We start from the raw sequence: 25,884 nt of genomic DNA on the forward strand, positions 1-25,884 counted from the left end.
AAAAAGTAAACCAGAGTTACGCAATAAATTAAAAGAAGGAAGATTTTCACCGAAATTGTGAAAATAGAAAAATTGGAGTATCGAGCCATCATCAAGTAACTGTATTTAAAAGGGTTAAGAGGTGAGCAGATTTACGAAGATGCGTAATACCCTTGGTGATCAATGTCCTTCGTATGCGACCGTGAAAAATTGGACTGCAAGCTTCAAAAGAGGTCAATTTTCCATTGAAGATGATGACCGATCGGGAAGGTCAGTTTCTGTGTCAGTCCCCGAAAATATCGATGCATTTCATGACATGATTTTGTCAGGCCGTCGAATTGGGCTAAAACGGATATCTGAGGCACTGAATATTTCATACGAACGCGTTCATCATATAGTTCACGTCAATTTGGACATGAGAAAAATTGCTGCAAAATGGATCCCCAAATGTGGGAATGTTGACCAAAAGCGTGCAAGGGTAGAAGCATCGCGTTCGATCTGTGCTCGATTTGAAAACGATGTAGACTTCTTAAACCGAATTGTTACTATGGATGAGACTTGAGTACAGTTTTACGATCCAGGAACAAAGCAACAATCGATGGAATGGCGACACTCTGGTTCTCCAAGACCTAAGAAGTTTCGTGTCCAAAAATCTGCTGAAAAGGACCTTGCTTCAGTTTTTTGGGATTGCCATGGAGTAATCATGATTGATTTTTTGGATAAGGGTAGAACAATAACCGAAGATTACTATTCGACATTACTGATTACATTATGGGAAAAAATTAAAGAGAAAAGACGCGGAAAGCTATCCAAAGTTGTTTTGTTTTTGCAGGACAACGTCCCTGCACACAAATCTTATGTTTCCATGCAAAAAATTTGTTATTTAGAGTTTGAATTACTAGAACACCCTCCTTATCCACCAGTTTTGGCTCCATCCGACTATCACCTCTTTCCTCAACTGAAAAAAGTTTAAAAGGTCGTAAATTTTCTTCCAACATGAAGAGGTATCTTCATGGTGCATTTAAACCCCGAATCCTCATTCACTTTTTGGTCCAATATCTCCACTGAGCGTTGTCCCTCACGTCACCAGTCACCCTGTATATTTCTTTCTTCTATGAAGAAAAGAAAAAAGAAAAATTTAAGAAAATAAACTGAGCATCGCAACCAAGCCACTATATCAACAAATGCCCACGTTCTTCTTGCAAGGTCGCCCTGCTACGGTCCTGAGTTGTACCCAGTGACTCAAAAACCACTCTCTTCTTCTTCTTAAAACGTAGCCACAACGGTTCATATCGTTTCGTAGAACGATTACAACTTTTACGGTGATCGCAACAGTTCGAACGTAGAATTTAATTGCACTCATCTTGCAGACGGTGGAAGCGGTGGGAGATGCAGAAATTTTGAATTGCCGAAGACAACTCCTGCTGGCTGCGGTGTATATGGGCGAAGAGTTGGTACTCTTTGGCATGGGTGCTACCAGCGCGCGTCCTGTTTTACGCGAGAGACGTCAAAAAAGCGCGAAATTTGCATCGTCGTCGGTGGTGTTTTGTGAGGTCCCAGCTTTAAATGCTCACCATTCGTGTTGACATGCTTGTGAATGAGTTTTGTTTGGAAAATTAGTCTTACATACTTCGCTAATTGAATTGGTAAGTCGTTGATTTTGGTGAATTCTCATCGATCAAACACGAAATTCTTAGGAGAAATGTACCATCTTCACAATGTTAAAAAAAAAAATTTATCTTGAGAAGACCCATATAGTTTTCGTTCAGATATACAGGGTGAGACTTTGACTCGTACAAATATTTTAACAGTAGATTCTTGAGGTCAAAAGAAACACTTTTTTCCTTTACCATTTTTTCGGAATCGGCTCTGTTTAAAAGATACAGGCTGTTGAACAACCATAAAAATTGTTATCTTACAAACGGATTCATCGAATGAAATAAATTTCGGAATATAGTTTTTCATTTATTTGATGAATCCTTTTCTAACACAAGATATCACCCAAGCCTTTCAGTTTTCTCATTACGACCATAACGTACCATAAAAATACAAAAATTAAAAGAACCCAACTCTTGAAACTAAGTTGGACGCTATCTAATGAATATTCCAATATTTTGTGAAATAAAAGTATTCTTCATATTTTCTCGTATAATGCGCAGTTTTCGAGTAATTTGATGTTCAAAAATGAAAATTATCTGTGACGTTCGAAAAATTGGGTACTTTGGCTGAATACAACCCTGTTTTAAAGATCCACAGATGTGTAGTGTCACAGATTAAGCTAGTTATTTTGATGGTTATTTTGTTTTTCTAGGGGTGGCATAGCTCATTATGAAAATTAGAAATGGCCATATATTTTTATAAGAGCCGAATCGGAAAAAATGGTTTGGGAAAAAAGTGTTTCTTTTGACCTCAAGAATCTACTGTTAAAATATTTGTAGTTATCAAAGACTCACCCTGCATACGAATACGTGAACAAAATTGCTGAACATTTTCGAAAAAAAATGTATACCCTAATACATATAACATGAAGGATCAATCCTGTTGGGAATTACAAAGTTTGAAGCATAAACTGTTGAATGTGGAGATTACAGCTTCCTTCTTTTCTGATTTAAAGGAATATTAGTGACTCAATGTTAATGAATAAGCTTCAGTAGTCAGAGACGAAAACTTTGTAGGAAATTTGGTAGCAGCAACTTATTCTGCCATTTTTACTTAAATTGAGTCATTTCAGTTTCACCTTTAAACCATCTTAAATCAACAACATTGATCAAATGGTTAAACAGAGTGTGAAACAGTGTCTACAAATCATATAGTGTAGGTGGCAAGGAATAATTAGAAAATTTATGAAAGGTTCATACCATATAAAAACAAAATCCAGATGAAATTCATACTGTTACCTCCAATTACCGAAAATGTAAGAATTGATCTCAGCAGAATTAATACATATCTCTATTCTAAGAGTAGAATTGATCGGTAGGGATTTGATGCAATAGAAAAACAAAACTGAATTCCATTATTTGAATCAAAATTCCTCTTTCGTATTGTTGGTAATACTGGATCTTCGGCCACATGAATGGCGATATAGCATAGATCTATGTGTCTTTCACATTTCTATATCAACAAAAGTAACAATTTGTGCTGATTTATGCAATATATTCAAAGTTATTTGCACATTATAGCAGTTCTCGAATTAGCATAATGGCGGATTTTCTCAGGCAATATCCTGCATTCACCAATTATTATTTGACGAATTGAAAGGGGAACACTATGGAAGAATTTTTCAATGAACCAGCAATTTACGCCTGACGAAATGTTTTTTTTTTTCGTTTTAGGAACACTAGTTTAGATTCACGCTACAGTAATGAATAGAAGATGTCTCAAGAGTCAATATGCAGAGAAATCCTTCGAAATATTCATTGGGTTCATTCAAAATTGACAAGAATTATCGACAAATGATTAGTGAAAGATTGTCGAAAATGTGGGGTGTACAATCCTCTCCATGCCTATCAAATCCGGACAGTTTAGCCATTACACGCTATTATTGGTCATTATACGCAAGTTTAAGACATAACACGCAAATTTTAGTCATTACACGCTAGCATCAGCCATTACACGCCTGTATTAGCTATTATACCTGAGCGTCCACTCCGTATTGACCTTTTCACTCAAGTGCTAACAATTAAAGGAAAAAACGATAATGTTTCTGTATTTTCTTCGGTAATCACGACTGGAATTCGATACAGATAGCCAAGAAATACCTGTACCTCGGGATTGTCAATCCTTGACTCTATATGGCGCATCTCGAACCAGAAATATCGCACGAATCTTGATTACCTAACTGTACAGCGATCGTAGGCTGCGATGGGTTTGAATGAAAAAAAAAATAGAAGAAATGCCTGCTTTCTTAATGCCATTCCACCAGTAAAGAGACATACGCTACTGTTACTCGAGATTTCTAGCGAAACATATGTCTACCGCTAATAGCTACCGGTGATGGTCGTTATTTCAAGTTGCTCCTAGTTTTTGTCTCTTTCCATCCAATCTTTCGGTTTTAGATACGTATTCGAGTCGTTAAATTAAACGGTCAGTATTATTTATTGCTCTGTCCGTGGAATTCGGCTGAAACTAATGAATAAGTCTTGAGGTAGGGCGATAAACAGGAGAATTCTCTGAGATTAGGATACACGCTGCCCTCTTCATCAGTGATATTTATGTTTTCAGACCAAAGGGTTATATCTAGATCGATGAAATTTCGAGATCTATTACTAGAAGAGTTGCTCTTTCGGAATATTTATCACATTTAGATCTACGATCATTTTTCTGAGAGATACGTTTGTCAGAAGTTGACCATCGCAAATTGCCGAGAAAGATGGGTTCAGAAAAAAAAATTTCAAGACCGAATGGTGTCTCCGAGCTCGATAAACTTCCGAGATATATCACTAGAAGAGTTGCTCTTTCGGAAAATTCATCACACTTAGATCTTCGAGGATTTTTCTGGGAAAGTTGTCCTTCGAAAAATTGCCAAGAAGAAGGGGTCAGTTGAAACTTCCTCAAGATCGAACGGTTGCGCCGAAATGGATGAAATTCTCAAATTTATTACAAGAAGAGTTGCTCTTTCAGAATATGTATCACATTTAGATCTGCGATGATTTTCCTGCAAGAAAAATCACTCGCAAGTTGACCTCTGAAAAATTCCCAAAAAGATGGGGTCAGTTAAAACTTCCTCAAGATCGAACGATTGCGCCGAATTGGATGAAATTCCCAGATTTATTACTAGAAGAGTTGCTCTTTCAGGATATGTATCACACTTAGATCTACGATTATTTTACGGAGAGAAAAATTACTCGCAAGTTGACCTTCGAAAAATTACCAAAAAGATGGGGTCAGTTAAAACTTCCTCAAGACCGAATGGTTGCGCCGAAATGGATGAAATTCTCAGATTTATCACTAGAAGAGTTGCTCTTTCAGAATATGTATCACGTTTAGATCTGCGATAATTTTTCTGGAAGATACGCGACTCGAAAGTTGACCATCGAAATATCCCCAAAAAGATGGACACAGTCCAGCTTTTAAATGGTTGATTAGTCTCTCTGAATTTTATAGCCAGAATTCAAAGAAACAGATGTAAACGATGATTGTTTTCAACAACACGACCGTACGTGCCCTAATGGTACCAAACCTTGTGCTTTTGTTGGGGATCTTCAGCCAATTCAAGAACCCAGAGTGAAAATGCTATTGTCGAAGAAGGAAGATGAGAAAATATAATGAAAATCCTCATCAAAAGAGGAAGTTTAACAAGTTTATCCTATGAGACCACTCTGCTGATATTGTTCTCCATTATTAATGGCAAACCTCCCTCTGATGAGTACACCAAAAATTAAAATATCAAATCAAAAAGACCTGAAGAACATGTAGGTAAAATTTCTGTTTGAGTGTTGGTACTCATTACCCCTGGAAGTCTTATGGCATTAATGATATAAAGATAAATATCTGCTAAAAACTTGAAGTTTAAGCTGAAAGCACTTTATTCTTCGCTAAATCTTGATTTCCAGCTGTTTTTCTAATTGAAACCGATCACGTCATGGTCGCAGCTTTCAATGATCGAGCTACAAGCAAATCCAGGTCTCTAAATCTGATCTACCTGTCCAAAACATAAAGAACCCAACTTCCCAGCATAAATCAGCCTGCTCCGTTATGGGATAAATCAAATCCAGCGTTTAGATTCATTGCAACATCGCCTCAGATTACTCGATTACTGCGGTCTACCATATTTCATAAACCAATAAATAAATTGTGCGTCATTAAGTGCCACTACCTAACCAATTAGTGTACCATTCGTGGAAGCGTCTTGCAGAAGTGTTGAATAACGCCGGCATTGTGATTGTCGTTATTTATTTCCTAGATTATTTTATTGTTGCCCAAAAAGTTAATCCGAGGGTTGACATTTCTGCAAATTTGTTCCTTATTGCTTGGGAATTATGGGTAATTGATGGCTGTGGCTTATGCAATTGCCATTTAATATCAATAAGAGGTGATGTGGAATGAATTGCTGGATTTTCTCATTTGGGATTTTATTTTATAAGAGTTATATCAAGTGCCAATCAATATAACCATAAATAATTGGGATAATCAGGCGATATTTACATATAAAAACCAACTTGGGAGTCTCGAAGTTCTCATGAGGTGTTACGCTCAATGAGGATATATATTTTCTTGAGGAAAGATATTATGCCAGAGGGTGGGTATATCATGAGCTCCTCTGAGACTCAGCTTTAGATAACCAAGGGTCTGACTTTAACTTCCACCAGGATATGTTCAATAGTTTCATCCTCCTCCAGGAAAAGTTTACAGAAGGTTGTGTTGACGATACCAAGTTCGTGTAAGTGTACCATGAGTCTGTAGTGTTCTGTAAAGACGGCTTCAGCTTTGATAGATGTCAGAATAATGCTGGAGTGTTCTAGCCTAAATTGGTGTGTTTTTTTGAAGCTCTTGAGAGGTGAAAATGGAAATTCGCAACCATGTAGATCTTTTGTTGTCTACCCTACTCTTCATAGGAACCCAAGGAGGTCGTCAATAGTGTTGATAAAGCCAACAACACCCTTAGAGGCATTGACCGTTACCTCGTGAGTATCCAGGAGCTGTTTCCCCTTATAAATGGTTCTTAGGCTAGCCAGCTCTGGACACTTGCATACCATGTGTTCAGCTCTTTCTGCTTCTGATCCACAAAGCCTACAAATATCACCTGCAGACTTTCAACACCTCCTGTCAGCAGTCCCATCATCAACCGAAGCTCAGCTCGTGACAGCTTTAGCAGTTTTCTGGTGTAGGTCGGTGAAATCATCACCAATTTCTTTGACTAAGTAAGTCCAGGAGTATTTCTCCAGAGGGTTATTCTGTTGTTCAACTCCCATTGTTGAATCTCTGTTATAAGGCTTTATTCGGTATTCAGACTACAGGCAGTACAAGCAGATCAAAATCTTAAGCTAATGGGTCACATGACCTCAGAGATGACTCAATGTCAGGTTCAAAAGTTAAAAAAATAAAAAACAATAGACCAGTACATCACATCTTTGACAAACAACAGAGAGAACAAGTCACCACTTATAGAACGAAGTTCACGAACACTATCGCACGAACAAACTCTCTCGAACAGCATCCATAGCCGCACCAGTAGCCCGAACACACAACCGGTACCCGCACTCGCGAGACCAGCTGAAGCTTTACCACTGAGATCTTGCAGTGGGACGAACTACACGAACCCTACGAGAACTGCGCCACACCACGCGGTTGAACTGCTTGTGTATGATGCAGCCACCCCTCAGAGCGGTATGGATTATACCTCCAATATCCGCATCCGTAGCGCCAACCATCTTGATGATGTTCAGGTTTTCAGGGCACCATCCTCCCCTAGCACCCACAATGAGCGGAAGTACTTCGATAATTTTATCGGGGTATTATTCTTCAACCTTCTCTAGGAAGGTGGGAGTGGAGTATATGGCTTTTTTAACTGCGTAAGCCATGCTCAATGGCTCTGGGCACTCCCAGCTAACTGAAACGTCAGATATTATGACGTGCTGATCTTAAGTTAGAAGAAGGTCGGGTTTTAAAAGTTTTGCTTCCCTGTCTCTAATCCTGGGATCCCTCGCCACCTGCCAGCCGTTCCTTATCACTATGTTTTCGAGGCGATAAGCAACGTAGTTGTGCCTGGTTATCCTCTCCCAGTGCGTAAGACTACACCTTTGCAGGACATGCGAGAGTGACTCACGCTGCATACATCCTGCACGGCAAACGGCTTCTGGTCCTTGGTTGTACGGCAGGCCTGCTGTTGGTAAGCAGTTTGACCGCAGCTGTATTGCCCGTACATAGTCCTCACCTGACCAGTATCTGGGAGGGTTATCAATGTACGTGTTGCACATCTTATGGTTTTTAAGTGCATTCAGTCCCTTGCCATAGAAAGATTGGTGGAGTTCACTGGCCCTATTATTGTCCTTCATGGCAGTGGTGGCGTTTGGCGGTCTTATCATCTTGGTCACCCTGTTCATCCAGATTGAGGAATTCTCTACGACGCAGTCCAGAATTGTCGTGATTCCTCTTAGTCGCTGCATCCTACGGGAGATTATAATGGGGATCTTGTCCCGCATGCAGAATACTCCCAGGCCACCCTCTCTTAGCGGTGCATGTATGACCGCATCGCTCACCTTATATTGGTATTTTCCAAGGCCACAGAAAGGCACAGGTCCAGCAGGTGTTAACACTTATGTCCTTTTTGCAAGTTCATCGGCTTTTTCATTTTCTTTAACACCACAATGCCCTGGTGCCCATAATAGAGTCACTTTATTGCCTCTGACCATTTGGTTTATGGTATTACGACACTCCCATGTCAGCAAAGATCCCTGGCTGTGTGATTCCAGGGACCACAGCTTGGCCTGACTGTCCATGGTGATATAGACATGCGCCCCTTTGAGGTTTTAAGACACTCCTGAGCGCATACGAAAACAGCCAGTGTCTCGGTCTGTAAAATAGAGGCTTTAGAGACACTCAGTTAAGGTCCATATACGCCGGTGCCTCTTTCTCATTTTGATCCATCAGTAAACCACGTGGATGTCGTTACATGTTCAAAAAAAACCCTTCGATCAGGGGAACGTACGGTTTCTGCTCAGACCAGACACTTTCCAGATGGAGAATTCGAAGGTGACGTTCAACCTATAGCAAATAAAACAAATCGAAATGAAAACGCTTCGTTTGTTCACCTTTAAAGGAAGCCACTCAAACGATCTCTATACATAAATCAAAACTGACGATAAACGTTTAAAGAAGTGTAATTAAACTCTCTTTACACGGAGATCTTCAGCGGATAAGTGAAAATCGCTCGAATAAAATTCGTTTCAACGGTCGCCAGAACGGAAGTGGGTCGCTCATCTAGGTCTACCACGGAACGATAAGTTTCTTTCTTTGTTTCTTATTCGGCGGACGCCTCGTGCGGTAATCGCCGATGGTGATCCCCAGAGTGCTCGGCGACATCGATATGTTCTTGGGATAACAGCAGGATCGATCATATTGACGAGAGAAGTGACACGTACGACCGGTTCTTTGATTTTCGGAAATCTGGGCTTGGAATGTGGCCCACTTGAACTCAATATCCTCATCAGAGAAGTACTGATTGATATACACTTTTCTCCAAAGTGATGCAAGTCTAATTTTCATATTAACGATAAGAAACTAATTTGTACGTCTTGCAAAAACTTCGAAATGATGAGTATTTACACTCACAGACCTTTGAGCACTGGAGTGCTATTTTCCTTGAAACAATCAGAGCGATAATCCAAAAGGAGACTTCAAAAGGTCGACTTTATGAGGTAAATGTGGATCTCTGAGTATTAAACAAGGGAACCTGGTTGTGGCATTTCAGGGCTTTCATTTAGCATAACCCATTTATTCGTTATCATTTGTACAAGTATCTCTTGAAGTGCTTTTTGGAGCCCAAACTAGGATATATTAAAAAATTCTTAGCCTACTATAGAACCAAACAAAATTTCAATGTCAAAATATTTTATTACTCAACATATTCTCCTCTTAATTGAATACATTTATCACAGCGATCCTGCAACGTCTCTAGACCTTTCAAGAAAAAATGTTTCTTCTTGCTCTGCAAACCAGACCTTCACAGCTTTCATTACCTCCTCGTTGAAAGAAAATTTACGACCTTTTAAACGTTTTTTCAGTTGGGGAAAGAGATGGTAGTCGGATGGAGCCAAATCTGGTGAATAAGGGGGGTGTCCTGGTAATTTAAACCCTAAATCACGAATTTTTGCATGGCAATATGAGATTTGTGGGCAGGGGCGTTGTCCTGCAAAAACAAAACACCTTTGGATAGCTTTCCGCGTCTTTTCTCTTTGATTTTTTTCCGTACACTGGTCAGTAATATCGAATAGTAATCTCCGGTTATTGTTCTACCCTTATCCAGATTCTCAATCATGATTATTCCATGGCCATCCTAAAAACCTGAAACAAGAATTTTTCGACACGAAACTTCTTAGGTCTTGGAGAACCAGAGTCTCACCATTCCATCCATTGTTGTTTTCTGGATCGTAGAAATGTACCCAGGTCTCATCCATAGTAACAATTCGGTTTAAGTAGTCTACATCGTTTTCAAATCTAGCACAGATCGAATGCGATGCTTCTACCCTTGCACGCTTTTGGTCAACATTCAAACAGTTGGGGATGCATTTTGCAGCAATTTTTCTCATGTCCAAATTGACGTGAACTATATGATGAACGCTGTTCGTATGAAATATTCAGTGCTTCAGATATCCGTGTCAGCCCAATTCGACGGTCTGATAAAATCATGTCATGAACTGCATCGATATTTTCAGGGACTGACACAGAAACTGGCCTTCCCGATCGATCATCATCTTCGATGGAAAATTTACCTCTTTTGAAGCTTACAGTCCAATTTTTCACGGTTGCATACGAAGGACATTGATCACCAAGGGTATTAAGCGTATCTTCGTAAATCTGCTTACCTCTTAACCCTTTTAAATGCAGGTACTTGATGATGGCTCGATACTCCAATTTTTCGATTTTAACAATTTCGGTGGACATCTTCTTTCCTTTAATTTATTGCGTATTTCTAGTATATTTTTTTGACCTCAAACTTCACACTGACACTTCTAATGAGTTATTGTTCGTTGCTATGGTAACGCAATATTTTTCTTATGCATGGAACTGGTCTAGGCTAACTAGATATCAATACATCCTCGGAAACTAGGAAACCTGGTTAAAGCATTTCAAGGTTTTTATGTAGCCATAGTTCAGTTATTCGTTATCATCTGTACAAGTATCTCTTGAAGTTCTTTTTGGTGTATTCTGGAATACGTATACTGAAATCTGAGATCCACAGGACTTAAACGGTCCAGTTTGGAAGTTATGAAGGATGTTTCGTAATCAACTAGGTACAGTTAGCTTCAAACCCAAGAGATTGGTCCAATTGATATAAATACACATATATGCTAGGTCGGTGGCAGATTCTGTTGCAAATTTTTCGACCAAAGAACTTCTCTGACCTATAGTTTGGAGAGGATGAAGATCTTTTTACTGTGCATACATTATATGACCACGTTCCACTCCTTCAATTTTTTATTATGTTCATTATTAAGGCTCTTTTCGATTGTCAACCATCATCGTGGTTAAAGAAATCATTTCTTCTTGGTGTACGCAAGTATTGAGTCACTGGGAATAGTTGCATTATTCTAAATATTCTTTCACTCTTTGTGTGTTCGAAGGAATACATCTTCGAAGTCGTTCTCTCCAAACAAAAACCAATCAGCATACATCACTTCGTTCAATTACTCCTTGGTGAACGCCTCTCGAATAATGAAGAAACACCAGCCAGTACAACGATAACTCATAATCAGGTAGAGTAACAGTAGACGTTCTATTAAAAATACCAATTTTCAATTGAATCGACTGAATGCTCTAACTGTCCGACACGATTCCTGCTATACAGCTGCTCAAAATGTTACCTATATACCGGTTGCTGAAAAAACTTCGGGTACTCCTTTGCAGGTACGCGCAGAATAACGGTACGCAATCCCGATGGTTATGGCTATGAAGATTACATCTCCTACGTATGGAATCGAACGATCTATTGTTGCAAATTCAAGCTTACCCCTAGGCAACTCAGTGTGAGGGAACAGGTCAGGGCCTTTCACTGAGAAAAGGCAGTTTCTTGTAAAATCCAAAGAGTTCTCCGATCAAAAGAAGCTTCCAAGCTTCTTCAATGCTAAGACGTTGGTTGGCTGCTTTCTCAAGGTTGTCAAATTGTGACAGATAAAGGCCTATTGCACCAACTGTTACTTAAGGTGAGTAGAGTGGTCTTTCATGGAGTTGAGGTAAATTAGGACAAAACATCGATGCATTCCAGTGCAAATCATGGTTCCGACTGAAAACTAAAGACCCTAAGGAACACAAAGAGCCCTTCCACAGCTACCTACCCCGACCAGAGCAACAACAAACAATCCAGATTGCTCCTCAATTAAAACATAATTCTCTCTGATTCTCTCTCGAAATTCTGGTTGAATCATAAAAAATACTGTCTCTTTTTGTGATAAGAATATTATTTTATGAACACCTAAATATCACGCTTTCATTTCTATAAAAATATATGTAAATATCATACATCTATATGAATAGTAATTATAAATGTTATCTACAATCACACATGAAGAAAGAAAAATTGAATAATGCCATTTAATTTGAAATTATCCACATTATGCGTCATCAGGATATATCTGCATGGTTTAAAAAAACCACTTATATCGTTTTGCTCACCTCAGTAGCAGCTGATACCAAAAAACAATGGAAATAGTCGAGAAAAAATCATGTCAGTAATTCTCTTTGAATTTCCCTCAAAGTTTTATCTTTAGTTTCAGTCAGTTTAAGTTTAACGTAAACTAAACCTATGAAACAACTCCCTGAATATGCTAGGAATAAGTAACTTATATCAACGTTGTTGAAAGCTATTGACGAAAGGGAAAAACTGAACCAGTATAGAAAAACTGAGGCTGCACTCCCAACAGTTTTAAAATGGGGAGGAAATATCTCGCCTAAATATACCCAGGGTAGTGGATCCAAGCCTGAGTTATAAACTATAACGAACAATACCAAAGCTACCAGAGGAATCCAGTTAAACCCGCATAAGCTACCTTCGAAAAAAAAGTAGAGCCCAAGTATCAGATCGGAAAATCCTGAACCGAATAAGGAAAACATAAGCAGAGATTTCCTAGTAAATCTCTTTGATGTAAAAGTGGTTGCACTAGCTGATAAAACTTGCATGACTCCTACGACCATAGGGCATTGCTCAGATGGTAATATTTCACTGGCTTTCAGAAAAATTTGTTGACTGTATGACATCAGGATCGCAATACCTGAAAATTGTTGGAGGAGCAATAAAGTAGTAGCCATGAGAAATGGTTTCATGTTTTCTTCGGATTTAAACAGGGAGACTAATGAACATTGTGTTTCCTTGTTCAGGTCTTCCTCAATCAGTATCAACTCCTTCTCTGCTTCTTTTATATTCAGCTTCTTCAAAATGTACAAAGAAGCAGCTTTTCCCTTGGAATCTAGAATGAAATGTGGACTCTCTGGACACCCATAAGCAATCAAAATAATCACAAATAACGTGATTAGGAATGAGATTAAATTAAAAACGATCACAGATACATAAGTGCCAACAATATAGGATACCAACAGTCCTGACTGTAAAGCAGGGGAATTTATAGCTAAGTAAGGACCTCTCGTTTTCACTGAAAAAATTATTTCCGACAAATATAATTGTGATAAACCACAAATTGGTCCTATGGTTATTCCATTCAATATTCTTCCTAAGTAATATAGCTCTATTCTTGTTGCAAAGATCAGGATGGCGTAACCCATGAGCATCGGAACCAAGCATATCACTACCGTCATTTTTCGTCCAAGCATCGCTGAACTTTTTATGAAGAGAAATGGACCAACAGCTGCTGCAATGAAAAATAAAGACCCTATCAGTTCAGTCTCTTGGGTTGTGAGGGGTTTTCCTAGAGGATTCCATTCATTTTGACTCAGTTTTACCAAAACTGGAGAGGTCCATGCTATTGACATACCAGTTATGAACATCGAAAGGTTCACTGAAAAAAAAAGTTTCTTTAGGAGAGGTTCTGGCGAAAATCTCAAATATTCTTTGGATCCACAGGGTCCTGGTTTTAGGAATTTATTTGAGAAGCATTCCCTTTGTCCTTTCAGACCTGCATCTCAAGAAATTATTTTCTGATATACAGGGTGTTCCCGAAAAAATTTATTCAACAAATGAGTGATTTTTTAAATGGAACACCCCTTATATTTTTGCATATTTTCAATGCTCTTCAATGCCTCTACCATGATGCAGAATACTAATGATATTTTTCCAACGGTACGGATCTTATTAAAAAAAAAATGCAAAATTTTGACGAAACAGTAGTTCGTTGAAAGCACTTTATCGATTTCCAGAAGCGATAGAAACATGAATTTGATCGGGATTTCTTTTAACTTAAGAATTTGCCAAGTCATCGTTTCTAAATGATCATCCTCTCTTATACAGGGTGTCCGTTATCAGTGTCCAAATATGGAGAATTTCAAATTGTTTTTTCTCGATTTTTGCAGATGTGACAACCTGTATTTTTTCCATGATGTTGTACACAGTTCAAAACCTTACTTTCAGAAGTAACCTCAGGATTATTTTCACTCCTGTGTCCAGCAGACACGAAAAATTACATTTCAACCGAAAATTTCAGGAATAATGAACATAATAACTAACGGGTGTTTTAAATGAATCACACAATGAAACCAAACTGAATGACTAATTTTTGAAAAACTTTGAAACCGTTCCAAAATCATAATCCTATAATGGAAAAAATACAGGGTGTTACATTTGAAAAAATCGAGAAAAACAATTTGAAATTCTTCATATTTGGACATTGATAACGGACACCCCGTATAATAGAGGTTGATCATTTAGGAACGATGACTAAGCAAATTCTTAAGTTGAAAGAAATCCTGATCAAATTCATATTTCTATCGCTTCTGGAAATCGATAAAGTGCTTTTACTTAACTACTGTTTCGTCGAAATTTTGCAGTTTTTTCTGAATAAGATCCGTACCGTTGGAAAAATATCAGAAGTATTTTGCATCATGGTAGAGGCATTGAAGAGCATTGAAAATATGCAAAAATATAAGGGGTGTTCCATTTAAAAAATCACTCATTTGTTGAATAATTTTGTTTGGGAACACCCTGTATATTAGAAAATAATTTCCTGAGATGCAGAATTGAAAGTACAAAGGGAATGCTTCTGAACTAAATTTCTAAAACGTCTGGTTTGGCAGCTATGGTAGCCTAATTCACTATTGCAGGACCCTGTATAATGATTGGATGACAATCCACAGACAACGTTTCATTCAACAACTCACCAGTTATGACGATAAAAAATGTATAATAGGAGCCGAATACTTTCGCAAAATATTTCCATACAGCCATTATGAATTAAATTTATGAACGATTTTTTTTGCCACAAGAAATTCTCAAAGAATTACTACTAATACTATGTGCTGATAACGTTTGAAAAATGTTGCTCATATGCTAGTCCTCATTCGATAAGCTCGGTTTGTTTATCTCACTATATCTATTTGTGGTAATAATTGGAAGGAAAATTTGTTTATCTAGAAAATTCAAGAATACGCAAAAAAAGGGTTCTCATTATTTGCTCACCATGAAGAACTGTATCGTTATTTCCATACATTGCTTGCTTTCGACAAGTGAATTATCTTTAAAAGGGTGCATTAACCTCTAATAGTCTTGGACGCATCCTTCAGTAGATTGCGTAAGGAAAAAAAATTCCCATTCTATTATTGGACCATTTTATTATTTAACAATGGGGGTCATTTTATCATTTCTCATTTGGCTACTTTCTATAACCATGAAAACGAAAGTTTACCTACACCAAACAAAAGGCCATAAAACGTAACAATGATAAGCTTCATAAATTAATGGAATAAGCGTGAAAATTAATTTTAGGCGAATAAAATCTCGCATTCATCATCTGTCGATCGAACTAGGAAACATTCACAATTTACAATCACATGAGCATTCATTTTTTCAATTGTGATCAGATAAATTATCAATATCAATCAACATCCTACAAAAAATGCCTGTTTTCAATAAACTTAGATGCTCCTAAAGTGTATGTCATTGACTTAAAGAAAAAAGAACCATTAATGACCAAATCATCCTCAACAAACAAAGGTCCATCCACTGAAGGTTAGGGTTGTCATTTGAAAAACTCAACGACAAAAGAACAATTTCTTAATACAAAATCTCTGTTCTGGTCATTATTCCATGATCTTTGTCGTGGACATCACTAGATCCTCCAAAGCTTATCACCTGTGTCATCTTGTTTCAGATGTCCCACATCCAACCATGAAGCTCTACGATACACCAGTCCAGTGATGGTTCTTCTGTGCACCATGGAGACCACCATCATCCCCAGACCCCCAGCGCTGCCTCCAGTACCTGGATTCAACTCCTCCAATCCTCCCCCACCACCTCTGCCTAAACCAAACCACTCCAAACCACCAGAAGTCCCGTCGAAACCACCAACAGTCCCACCCCCTCCTAAACCCCCCAATATAATAGGAACTAACCCGAAAGAATCTGTTTCCAAGACTCCTCCGCCCCAACCCCCAAAAACCTCATGCAGCCCTTCCAAAATTCCCCAAGATTCTTCGAAGTTTCACGATTACTCGAGTGTTAAGAGTAGCAAGAGTACAAGTTCCAACGGGTTTCGACTCGTCGACGATAACTGTGATGCCGGTAGTGTTTATAGTGCGTACAAACAGAAGATCGACCAGATGTTCGACTCGGACACTAGTTTGAACACTAAAAATAGTGCGCAGGCGCGAATCGATAAGATTTTCACTGAGGTTCCTAAGGATAGCAAGATGGAGGAGGATAGTATAGGTGTCCACGGTTTTACTGTCGACTATTTAGGATCGGTGCCACTGAATGATAAGGTGACTAGTCTGGCAGGACTCCAAGGACCACTGAAGGATCTTTATTTCGCCTACAAGAAGATTACGAAGCCAAGGAAGATGCTCACTGGGAGATTGGAGATATCTAGTCAAGGACTGAGGGTTCAGTATCAAGGAGAAAGAGGTAAGAGGAAATATATCTCTTATATTCCTGACTACTGTAATTTTTGGAGACACTAGCTACAAGAGCACTGCTTGCTGTGGTTAACACCTGCTTGACCTGAACCTTTTGTGGGTTTGGAAAGACCCATAAAAGGCAGTTGCGCAACAAAGAAAGGTCAAAAATAGAACAAACCTCTGGAGTGACACTCCTAGCCTTGCAGAGGCAAATATTCGTGGTTCCCCTCCCAATCTACACCAAAAAAACCTTCGCTGATTGACTCAAATTCAATAATAATAATCATGAGCTTCCCAATTCTTCTGGATTCTAATCAATCTTCCCTTCCAGGAGATTTGGAACAAATGAATTCGTTCCCTACTATAGCCGTGTGGTCAGCTGTGAAATTTGTGATAAACGACCATGATTCATCTAGAATATCCTACGCTTTCCTACCACTCATCACCGATCCAGATAATATTGATAAGAGAACCCTCTTCAGGAATTTGGATGCAAACGAAGAGAAGTACATCAATGTGGATGCCCACTCCCCTCTTTTCGCTGTGGTGATGAGGAAGTTTGGAGTACATAAGCAACTAGAGTGCCATGGGTGAGTTCTCAATCATGAAAATGAAAGATTTTCAGCAGATAGAAACCGAATTGCCTATATTTTCTCTCCAAAAGGTTTATGGAGAAGAATAACGATTATTGTATGTTTTATTTCAACAATCTAGTTTCTACTTTCACCTCTCAATTGACAAAATGAGCACAGATGAATTCAGGAACGTTTAAAACCCATCCAAATATGATCAATACTGATGTGATGGTCTTCGGTTCAAAGAAATTTGGTACTTCTTTCAGTTTGATCGAGTTCTAACTTACTTTGCCAATAAAGTACAAAACCGCTATTCTTATTCTCTGGTTCAGCCTTTTGGCTCGTCAATTATTTGACCAACAAATGAATTCTTCATTCTACACGGTTTTTTAAAGATGGAGTGAGCTGAAAATGAATTTTTACTTCTTTCCCTGTCAGAAAACTGTCAGAAATGAGATTGGGCAGAAATTCTGGGGGATCGTGAAGACAATCAAAAATGATTTTAGTGGCCTGTTCAATTTAATTTCTATCAGTTTTCTGGTTTCTGAGAAAAATTTGCTTGTCAGGTATCTCCAAAGGGCTTTCTCCAAGCTCAATGAAAATTTTTATATATACTCCATTCACTTTTATTTTAGCAGTCGGTTGGCCATGAAAATTTGACACATTCCACTCTGTATAGTACGAAAATGTGGGGTTATGACGCTTGTCAAAACATTTTTGGGTCTTGAATCAACGCTATGTTGTCCATTCTACGTAAAAGTTTCTGTTATTATGTATTTTATCACAATGTCGAATCTCTTCAGAAAATATGTGAGGAACATTATTGAAGTTTACACAAACTGATTAAAGGCATACCAAATCCAGTTATTTGCATGGAAAATACAAGAGACCAGTATAATATTATACTATGTACTAGCTTGAGGAGAGTTAATGTTGGTAATCTTCTTTGGCTAAAGTTTGAATACATTACATCAGTTGTAGATTTCAAAAATATTAACCCGAAGATGAAATGCATATGATGCAGTGGTTGGGAATGGGTATCTCCCGAAGGAATTGAAAGATCATTAAAAGAATGTTAAATTCTTCAACAAAAATCATCTTGCATCAATATAAGTAAAAGGAATCAGAGGAAGTTTCAAGTCCAGATAAACTTCACCTTTGAACAAAAATTTCACATGAATAAACTGGGGCGTATTTGTGGCTGTTCATCTTAATACATTGATATAATAATAATGATTAGGTATTCATTGGTACCTTAAGACATTCACAATGTATAGGACAAGTCAAATGAAAAATAGAAAAATCAATTTTCGGGAACTTATTCTACGATGAGATTCATCGAAAATCCTGTAGTAAACTTTTCGCATTAATTCACTCAAACATAAAATTCTCGAATGCCACCTCTTTTTGGGTCTCCCAATAGAAGGAAATTCTTTGTCATCCTCTTCATTCGCAATCTTCCTGAATGTGGAAATATTCAGCTGAAATATAAGTCGTTTAGATTCAGATGAAACATTATATAAATTCTCTTGAATTGAATATGTTCGCTACCGTCTGACGTATACTAGATTTTAGAATATCAGGGTATAACTATTTGAATGAGCGGACCTGAATACTAAATAGCACTTCCTGATACCCTGTCTCTTTTTTCAATCACTTTCGGCATTTTCGTAATAAAAATTGATATAAGTTGTGGCAACGGCAACGACATTTCATGAGTGCCAACCTTACACCATTCTAGCTACAAAAACTTGAGAAAATTATTTCATGGCCAACCAACTGCTAAAATAAATGTGAATGGAGTATACACTCTAGTACCCAAAATTTCACAATAATCCTCTGTTCTGTTCTCTGCAAACGTCGAATTGTATACTTCTATACATTATTTCCTGAGTATGAGTGTAGGAAGTGTTCCTTAATTGCAGAGAACAGACTGTACATGTTAGCGGTTAGATGTTTCGATGATCTCCTCGATTATTCAGTAGCATTCATCTGGAAATCAGTGCGTGAACTTATTTTTCCTCAAGTATGAAGAATTCCGTAAAATCAGAAGAGTACCCAATCATTAAGTGAGCTATCATGTAGATACAATCTGTACATTAACGGTTGAATTGATATACACTTTCATCTTAATCTTTATTGCACGACTTGTGCAATTTCACGATATCGCTCCTGCTATAAAATGGAAATTGGCTTGATTTTCCAATTTTTTTCTCGCGATTTTCTAGTCTGGTATTGCACAGGTTGCTGTTGGAAATTTTACTCGACAGTGCGTGGCAATAACTCATCAAAAAAATCAGGAAGCGACCATTATGCGTGGTGGTTCGAATAGCAATTCCTTATTGATTATCATCGCCGCATACAATTCAGAAAGAAGAAGAAATTATGTAGTAGTAGTAAAAATTTAGTTTGTTCCATTTTCCTCGAAGAGTTGTGTTGCTCTGACGAGGTTAAATGGGACCGAAACCATGGTCAGCATCTACTTTTTCTGACAGAATCGTATTTCTCTTCATACTTTGAGTGATGGTTGTTGCCTATTTCAATTAAGATCTTAACATTATTTGTTGATTTCATATCAACGGATGTTTTGTTGCAAATTAATCTTGTTTATTATTGACCTGACTCAATCTTGAAAGCTTCATCCATTTCATGTTTATATCCTAAGCAAATCGATATTTCTTTTATTTTTTTGTTTCTCACTGTAAGAACATTCATAAAGAAACACGGTTTTCGAACTAACTTACAATACAATACCTTTTTTTAATGCATTATCAAGCTAGTAAAATTATCTAATTTACACTACACATCTGTGGATCATTTAGTTTCAAGAGTTGGGTTCTTTGAATTTTTGGTATTTTTATGGGAAGACGTGGGTGATATCTAGAGCTTTAACATAATTCATCAAAGAAATGAAAAACCATATTCCGAAATTCATGTCATTCGATAAAACCGTTTGTGAGATAGAACTAAAAATATTTTTTTTATGGTTCTTCAACAGCCTGTATCTTTCAAACCGAGCCGATCTGGAAAAAATGGTAAAGCAAAAAAGTGTTTCTTTAGACCTCAAGAATCTACTGTTAAAATATTTGTACGAGTCAAAGACTCACCCTGTAATGTGGATCTTTACAGAGAAGAACTGATGAGAAATTAGTTTTACTGTTACATTCCAATTATTCACCAACATATTTTTACCCTTTCCGAAATTCTTTCAGTTTTGTTTGCCAAACATCAGAAGATGCTATAGTCATAGCAGCCACCCTGTATAAATCTCTGATGTCCCAGATGAAGGCAAAGGAGAAGAAACCGAAGAATAGGAACGGAGTCACTTGTATGTCGATAGCATCGAGTGTTTACAATGAAAACAACAACACCGGACCACCAGTAAGGCCACCTAGAAGAAAAAGAAGCACGACTTCTTCTATTATAAGCGACACGGATATCGCCAACTTGGACGTAAGTATGAAATGAATAACATCGCCTGAAAAGAAATTCCTGTACATGTTGCACTCCAATTAGGGAGAGTGTGATGATCTTAATCAGCATATCCACACATATAATTATTGGTGGATGAATATATGAATATTTCACTTTCACGATCAAATTAAAATCTTTCAACTACGATTTAATTCACCACGAAAATTGAGACTCATTTTCCATATAATTAAAGTTTGAATCACACATCCAATCCTAGTCTTAATTCTCATGGAAATTACTGCTAAATTAACGACGTTAATTTAGATACGTAGCATCCACGGGTTAGGAAAGTTTCAGCCAGATGGCGCTGGGATATATTCCCACACCGTAGCGTCTACCGGCATCGAATAAAAGGGACATCAACTCACTTTCGTCAAGGTGGGACTTGTTGTGCTCTGAAGAAGTTGAATAACACTGAAACCATGATCAGCCTACTCTTCCTCGACGCAATGGTCTTTCTGTTGATACTTTGAGTGATGGTGGTTGGCTTGCTCGATTTAGATCATGAAAGCATGGAGTCCTTTATCACATTACCACTTGACCCAACTAGATATCGAGTTTTTTATTGTTGCTACTCGTCTAATATGTTGTGTAGTATCAATTGTGGATTAATTTTTGCAAGATTAACATGCGTTTTGAAGCCATCCAAGTTCAACAATCAGTGAGTTGGTTAAACGAAGCTAGGAGTTGCTAACACTCTCTGGGTTTCGTAAAATTTAGTTGTTATAGCTTGAAATCGATATCGTACTAGTGGAAGTGCTGCATATACTCGTGAGGGTGGAAGAGCAAGAGCTACGTCGCACAAGATCGGCTAATACTGTATATGCTGACAGCGTAGAAGCATGCATCCTCTTTTCTCCAGAAAAACAACATTCTCCGTGGGCTGACAAGTCTTTTCTCAACGAATATGATTGAAATATCAATTTTAAAAGTAATTTAAGTTCTAGAAATAGAATTTCTTCGAGCTTTAACTGCCTGAACTGATCTTTATGAGGTAATTCGCGTAAAAGTGTTCTGCAGACCTAAAACCTAGATACTAGTGCAGTATGGAGTCCTCCTAAAAAACAAACAATTTCCTAAATGCATTTCTAACCCATTTACTCCGCTGAACGCTACAAATCCTCTGATATTAACCGCAAACGAGATAATAATAAGGCTTTTTCTTCATGAATTGGCACGCGACAATAATGCTCTCTTCAACTTCAATGTAGCCTGCATTATTCATTTCCTACTCAAAGTAAAACGGATAATGTTACCTCCAGTGTAGTGTTGTCTACAAGAAGTTGATCTAGACGCGATTCTGCATTTATGCATGTTGTTATGCCATTCCCTGTTGTAATTTATCCAGTTTTTCGACGAGGTTCTCATTAATAACTGTTCCTTTTTGCTGCTCAACCGGATGGTGGTAAAAACAGTCTTACAGAGATCATTGTGTCTGGGTAAGGCCTGCCGCAGACATGCAACTTTTCAGTTGCGCAACAGTTTGATTGCAAGCGGTTCGAGGGCGCACACAAAGGCAATCGCTGCAACTTTTCAGTTGCATGTCTGCGCGGCCCCATATAAATTCATTGTGCTCAATTCTGCAACTAAACAGTTGCAAAACTGAAAAGTTGCATGTCTGCGGCAGGCCTAAAAGTACTTTCTCGTTGGAACATGCCTGACCAGAAGGATTATCGCAAACGTAACAGTAATTCTCAAACTTATCAAAATTCAGAATTCAGTGAGTTGTAGATTTCGTATTCCTGAATATAATACGATGTTCGAAGGTGGTAATTTCCTTTTATTATGCGCTTAATTGCGAATTGTGTGGATGTTGGACATTGAAAGGTCTGTATTTTTAATCTGTAGAATTTTTCTCGAATAGTTTGATTCAAAAAAACATCAAGTATGCCACCAACAGTAAAGTATAGCTTTTAAATTCCTTTTTACCCAATACACCACTTTTTATGACCACTAGAATATAATCCTATGGAAATTTCTCACAGCAATCGTCTGACACGCAACCACTTCTACAATCTTCATCCAAAAAGATTCCGAAGAAAAGTACAAAGACCAGAAAGGCCCCTAGGGCCCCTCCAACCAAAGAGGAAGATTTGGATGCCATAACGCCGTATGAGGAACCTTCAAAAGTGTCTGACGGTCAAGATCAGAGTGAGAAACCTGTCAGTTCATCTAATGATCTCGAAGAATTCAAGGAAATAAAGCCGCCCACTTTCACAGGTGAGGAATTTTCTTTGGTCTAATCTGTCTGTTGAGGCAGAATCCTTTTTCGTAAACTTATATTGTGTATTACAGACAAAATCAGCACGTTCATGAGTAGGGAGCAGAAGCAGATCACTGCTGAAATAAAGCAGATGATGGGTAGTAACAGCGATTCCCAAACAGGCCTGAAGAGGTTGCAGAGTTTGCGAAGAAGAAATAACGAGGGACTGAGGAAGAAGGAGCATTCTGGTGATATTTTAACTAAAGTTACGATTCCGAGGTCCGGCAGTTTTCTGAATGCTGGCGGCTTGACAAGATACAAATCGAAAGTAACGAGGTGAGTATCTACCAAGAAATATCGAATTTCAGGGAATTTGTTCAGATATAGTTTATAGTCCTTTCAAGTTATTGAGTAAATCCTGCTCAATTTTTTTCAAAAGATTTGTCAAAAGATTTCAGAGATGTTGAAGCGTTTGAGGCTCTGATTTTTGTCCCAAAAGGAGTAATAAATGATAAAAACCTGCCTTACTATGAACGTCCATTGGCCCAAATATCACCCAGTCCAATGAACCGACAATATTAATCCATCGTGAATTATTTTATTACATTGTAGAAGAACCCCTTTTTGCAGGGCCAATGGCCAGGCAAGCGGAGGATCCCCATTGGGCTTCAACGAGCTCTTCAACGAATTCAGACAACACGAAGGCCTCAACTCGATGGACGAGATACTGGGCGTCATCATAGACTCCAACGGCATGTCCTTCAACGACCTCAAGCCGATTTACAAGGAGTTCCTCCTCAAACTGTCCGTAACACTGACCAAGGACGAACTGTACCAGAGATCCAAGTCCATAATGAGGCGGCAGAAGAAGAAGATCCTCAAGAAGACCCAAGTGAAATCGCACAGTTTGAAGATAAGGGGAAAATTCAGAAGGTTAAAATTCATTTTACGACGAAATTTCAAGCTGAGGCTGTGCAAGAGGTCGAAGAAGCAAAAATTGAATGTTGAAAACGTCCAAGGTAAACTTCCAGAAAGTACCATATCATCGTCTTCGTACGACACCAGGCAATTTACTCCTAAAGAAGAAGCCCAAGTGGCTAAGAAACAGGTGCAGAAAAAGAAATCGCACGATCTCAGATCGAAACGAGAGAGATTAAGCACTTCAGAAGAAAGTGACTTTTTATCAGTGAGACGACCCAAAGTTCAAGGTGGTGCTTTGAATGTGAACCAACACAGAAACTCCTCAAGCGGCTACGTTTCCTGCTCAGACTGTTCTTACGACAGCGACAGTTGTACGTGTACGTCAGCAGATAAATGTTACTGCAGCTTGGGAGACAAACAGTTTAACAAGACCAAATGTAAACCTAAACATCTAACCATCCAAGGTGAAAACTGCAACTGCCTCAATGACACTTTAACGTTTTGTGGTTGCGACACAGACAGCTGCACCGAAAGCAACAAATGCTACTGCCCGAGACCCCAAAAAATCACCCCAATATTGGAGCAACTCAAGCAGAAAGGAATCATGCCTCAAAACGAGAAACACAAGAAGCTATGCAAGAAGAATTCGCACACCAAAAGCAGCAAGAGTTTGGAATACATGCATAACCCTTGCGATACCTACTACAACAGACTGAAGACCCTATCCAGGCCTATAGACCCTTATTATAGTTACAACAAATGCAGCAGGGGCACCACCAGAGGGCAAACGTATAGTGAGAATGTACAGTACGACCTATTTTCTAATTATGAAGACTTCCGGAAGTACAGAGGAGCTGGAATGTTTCCTAGAGCTTTGAGCGAATCTGACAACGTTGGATTGCTTAGACAAAGCTCTTCGAAGGCCTACAGAACGTCCAAATATGGATCCAACAGAAGTGAGTATCAATCTCAACTCCCCAAGCAATCTCTGACACCGTAATCTTCTCTTTTTCTCATTCTGTTCCTTCAAAACTTCCAAAAATATCTGTAATTCCTTTTCCAGGGGAAAAAACGTTGCAAGCAACCACTATAGCAGCGTCAGCCTCATGCCACGAGGCCCTGTCGGTCAAGAAGACGGCTGAGATAGCTGCGCTCTTCGCAGACCTCAAACTGAACCAATCCACAGACTTGCGACATCTGGATAGACTGGAAAGATCCCTAAACCCCGTCCTGGTCTCTCATAACATGTACAACAGCTTCAAGAGCCACGGCTCTGTACCCTGCAGAAATTTGACGTACGCCCACCAGGATAAAATGATACAGAACAGCCTGTATAGTAGCGGGCGGAATTTCTACAAGTCGCCGAACCATCAGCAGTTGTTCAACTCGAAGAACGGCCTGTATACCATCCAGAGTCAATCTGACGACTCCAGAAGATCGAGCGTTGGTAACAGGAAGGAAACCAGGGATTTTTATGATGGTGGACATCACTACCATGCCGTTGAAGGTGACATAAATGGTTTGGAGAATTCCTTAGGGTATTTGCCATGATTTTACGTTTTACGTGTGAATTGAGGTTGTAAAAAAGTGATTCTATACATTTTTTTTTATACTGTTATACTACGATGATGATCATGAAAAGTTGTACATAGGAGATGGGTGGGTACTTTGGTGATCAGTGGGGTTTTTTCAAGCATTCAAATTGAATCATTTCTCATCTCAAACATTGCTCCTTATTGACCGATTATAGAACAATTTAAGGAACGATCGATACGTTAAAATAAATGAAATATTCGTGGGAAAATATGAATTATATTCTGTATAATGTTTATGATTTTTCTCCTTTCAATTTTAATATGTCATCAGTATTCGTTCCAAATGTTCAAGGTTTTATTTTATGATAGTGATATTTTACGATATGTGCAATATTTAGAATCAAAGATTGTTTCTATTTTATTTAAATATTGGGACAAGTGCAATCTTATGTGAATACTCTCAATAAAGATTTAATTGGAA

The 25,884-nt window shown here is 38.3% G+C and overlaps 2 protein-coding genes across 5 annotated transcripts; one reads left to right on the top strand and one right to left on the bottom strand.

Annotated features, from left to right (window-relative positions):
• Positions 1 to 1,372: 1,372 nt before the first annotated feature.
• Positions 1,373 to 25,884, top strand: LOC123320383. Of its 4 annotated transcripts, none has more exons than XM_044907693.1 (8): positions 1,373 to 1,625; positions 15,951 to 16,702; positions 17,027 to 17,285; positions 20,483 to 20,723; positions 22,730 to 22,964; positions 23,040 to 23,283; positions 23,560 to 24,824; positions 24,932 to 25,884. In XM_044907693.1, the coding sequence occupies exons 2-8, from the start codon at positions 15,997 to 15,999 to the stop codon at positions 25,417 to 25,419; spliced, it is 3,438 nt and encodes a 1,145-aa protein (XP_044763628.1). In that variant the 5' UTR covers positions 1,373 to 1,625; positions 15,951 to 15,996; the 3' UTR covers positions 25,420 to 25,884. The 4 variants fall into 4 exon arrangements, with proteins under 4 accessions (XP_044763628.1, XP_044763630.1, XP_044763631.1 ...); XM_044907695.1 differs by having other exon boundaries at positions 23,563 to 24,824; XM_044907696.1 differs by having other exon boundaries at positions 1,374 to 1,625; positions 23,578 to 24,824.
• Positions 12,234 to 15,479, bottom strand: LOC123320385 (facilitated trehalose transporter Tret1-like). Its single transcript, XM_044907698.1, has 2 exons — positions 15,260 to 15,479; positions 12,234 to 13,646 (listed from the first exon to the last, which is right to left on the bottom strand). Exons 1-2 carry the CDS (start codon positions 15,288 to 15,290, stop codon positions 12,358 to 12,360), a joined length of 1,320 nt encoding a protein of 439 aa, XP_044763633.1. The 5' UTR covers positions 15,291 to 15,479; the 3' UTR covers positions 12,234 to 12,357.

This window comes from Coccinella septempunctata, chromosome 9 (assembly GCF_907165205.1).
Source record: "Coccinella septempunctata chromosome 9, icCocSept1.1, whole genome shotgun sequence".
In the NCBI taxonomy this organism is placed as follows: domain Eukaryota; kingdom Metazoa; phylum Arthropoda; class Insecta; order Coleoptera; family Coccinellidae; genus Coccinella; species Coccinella septempunctata.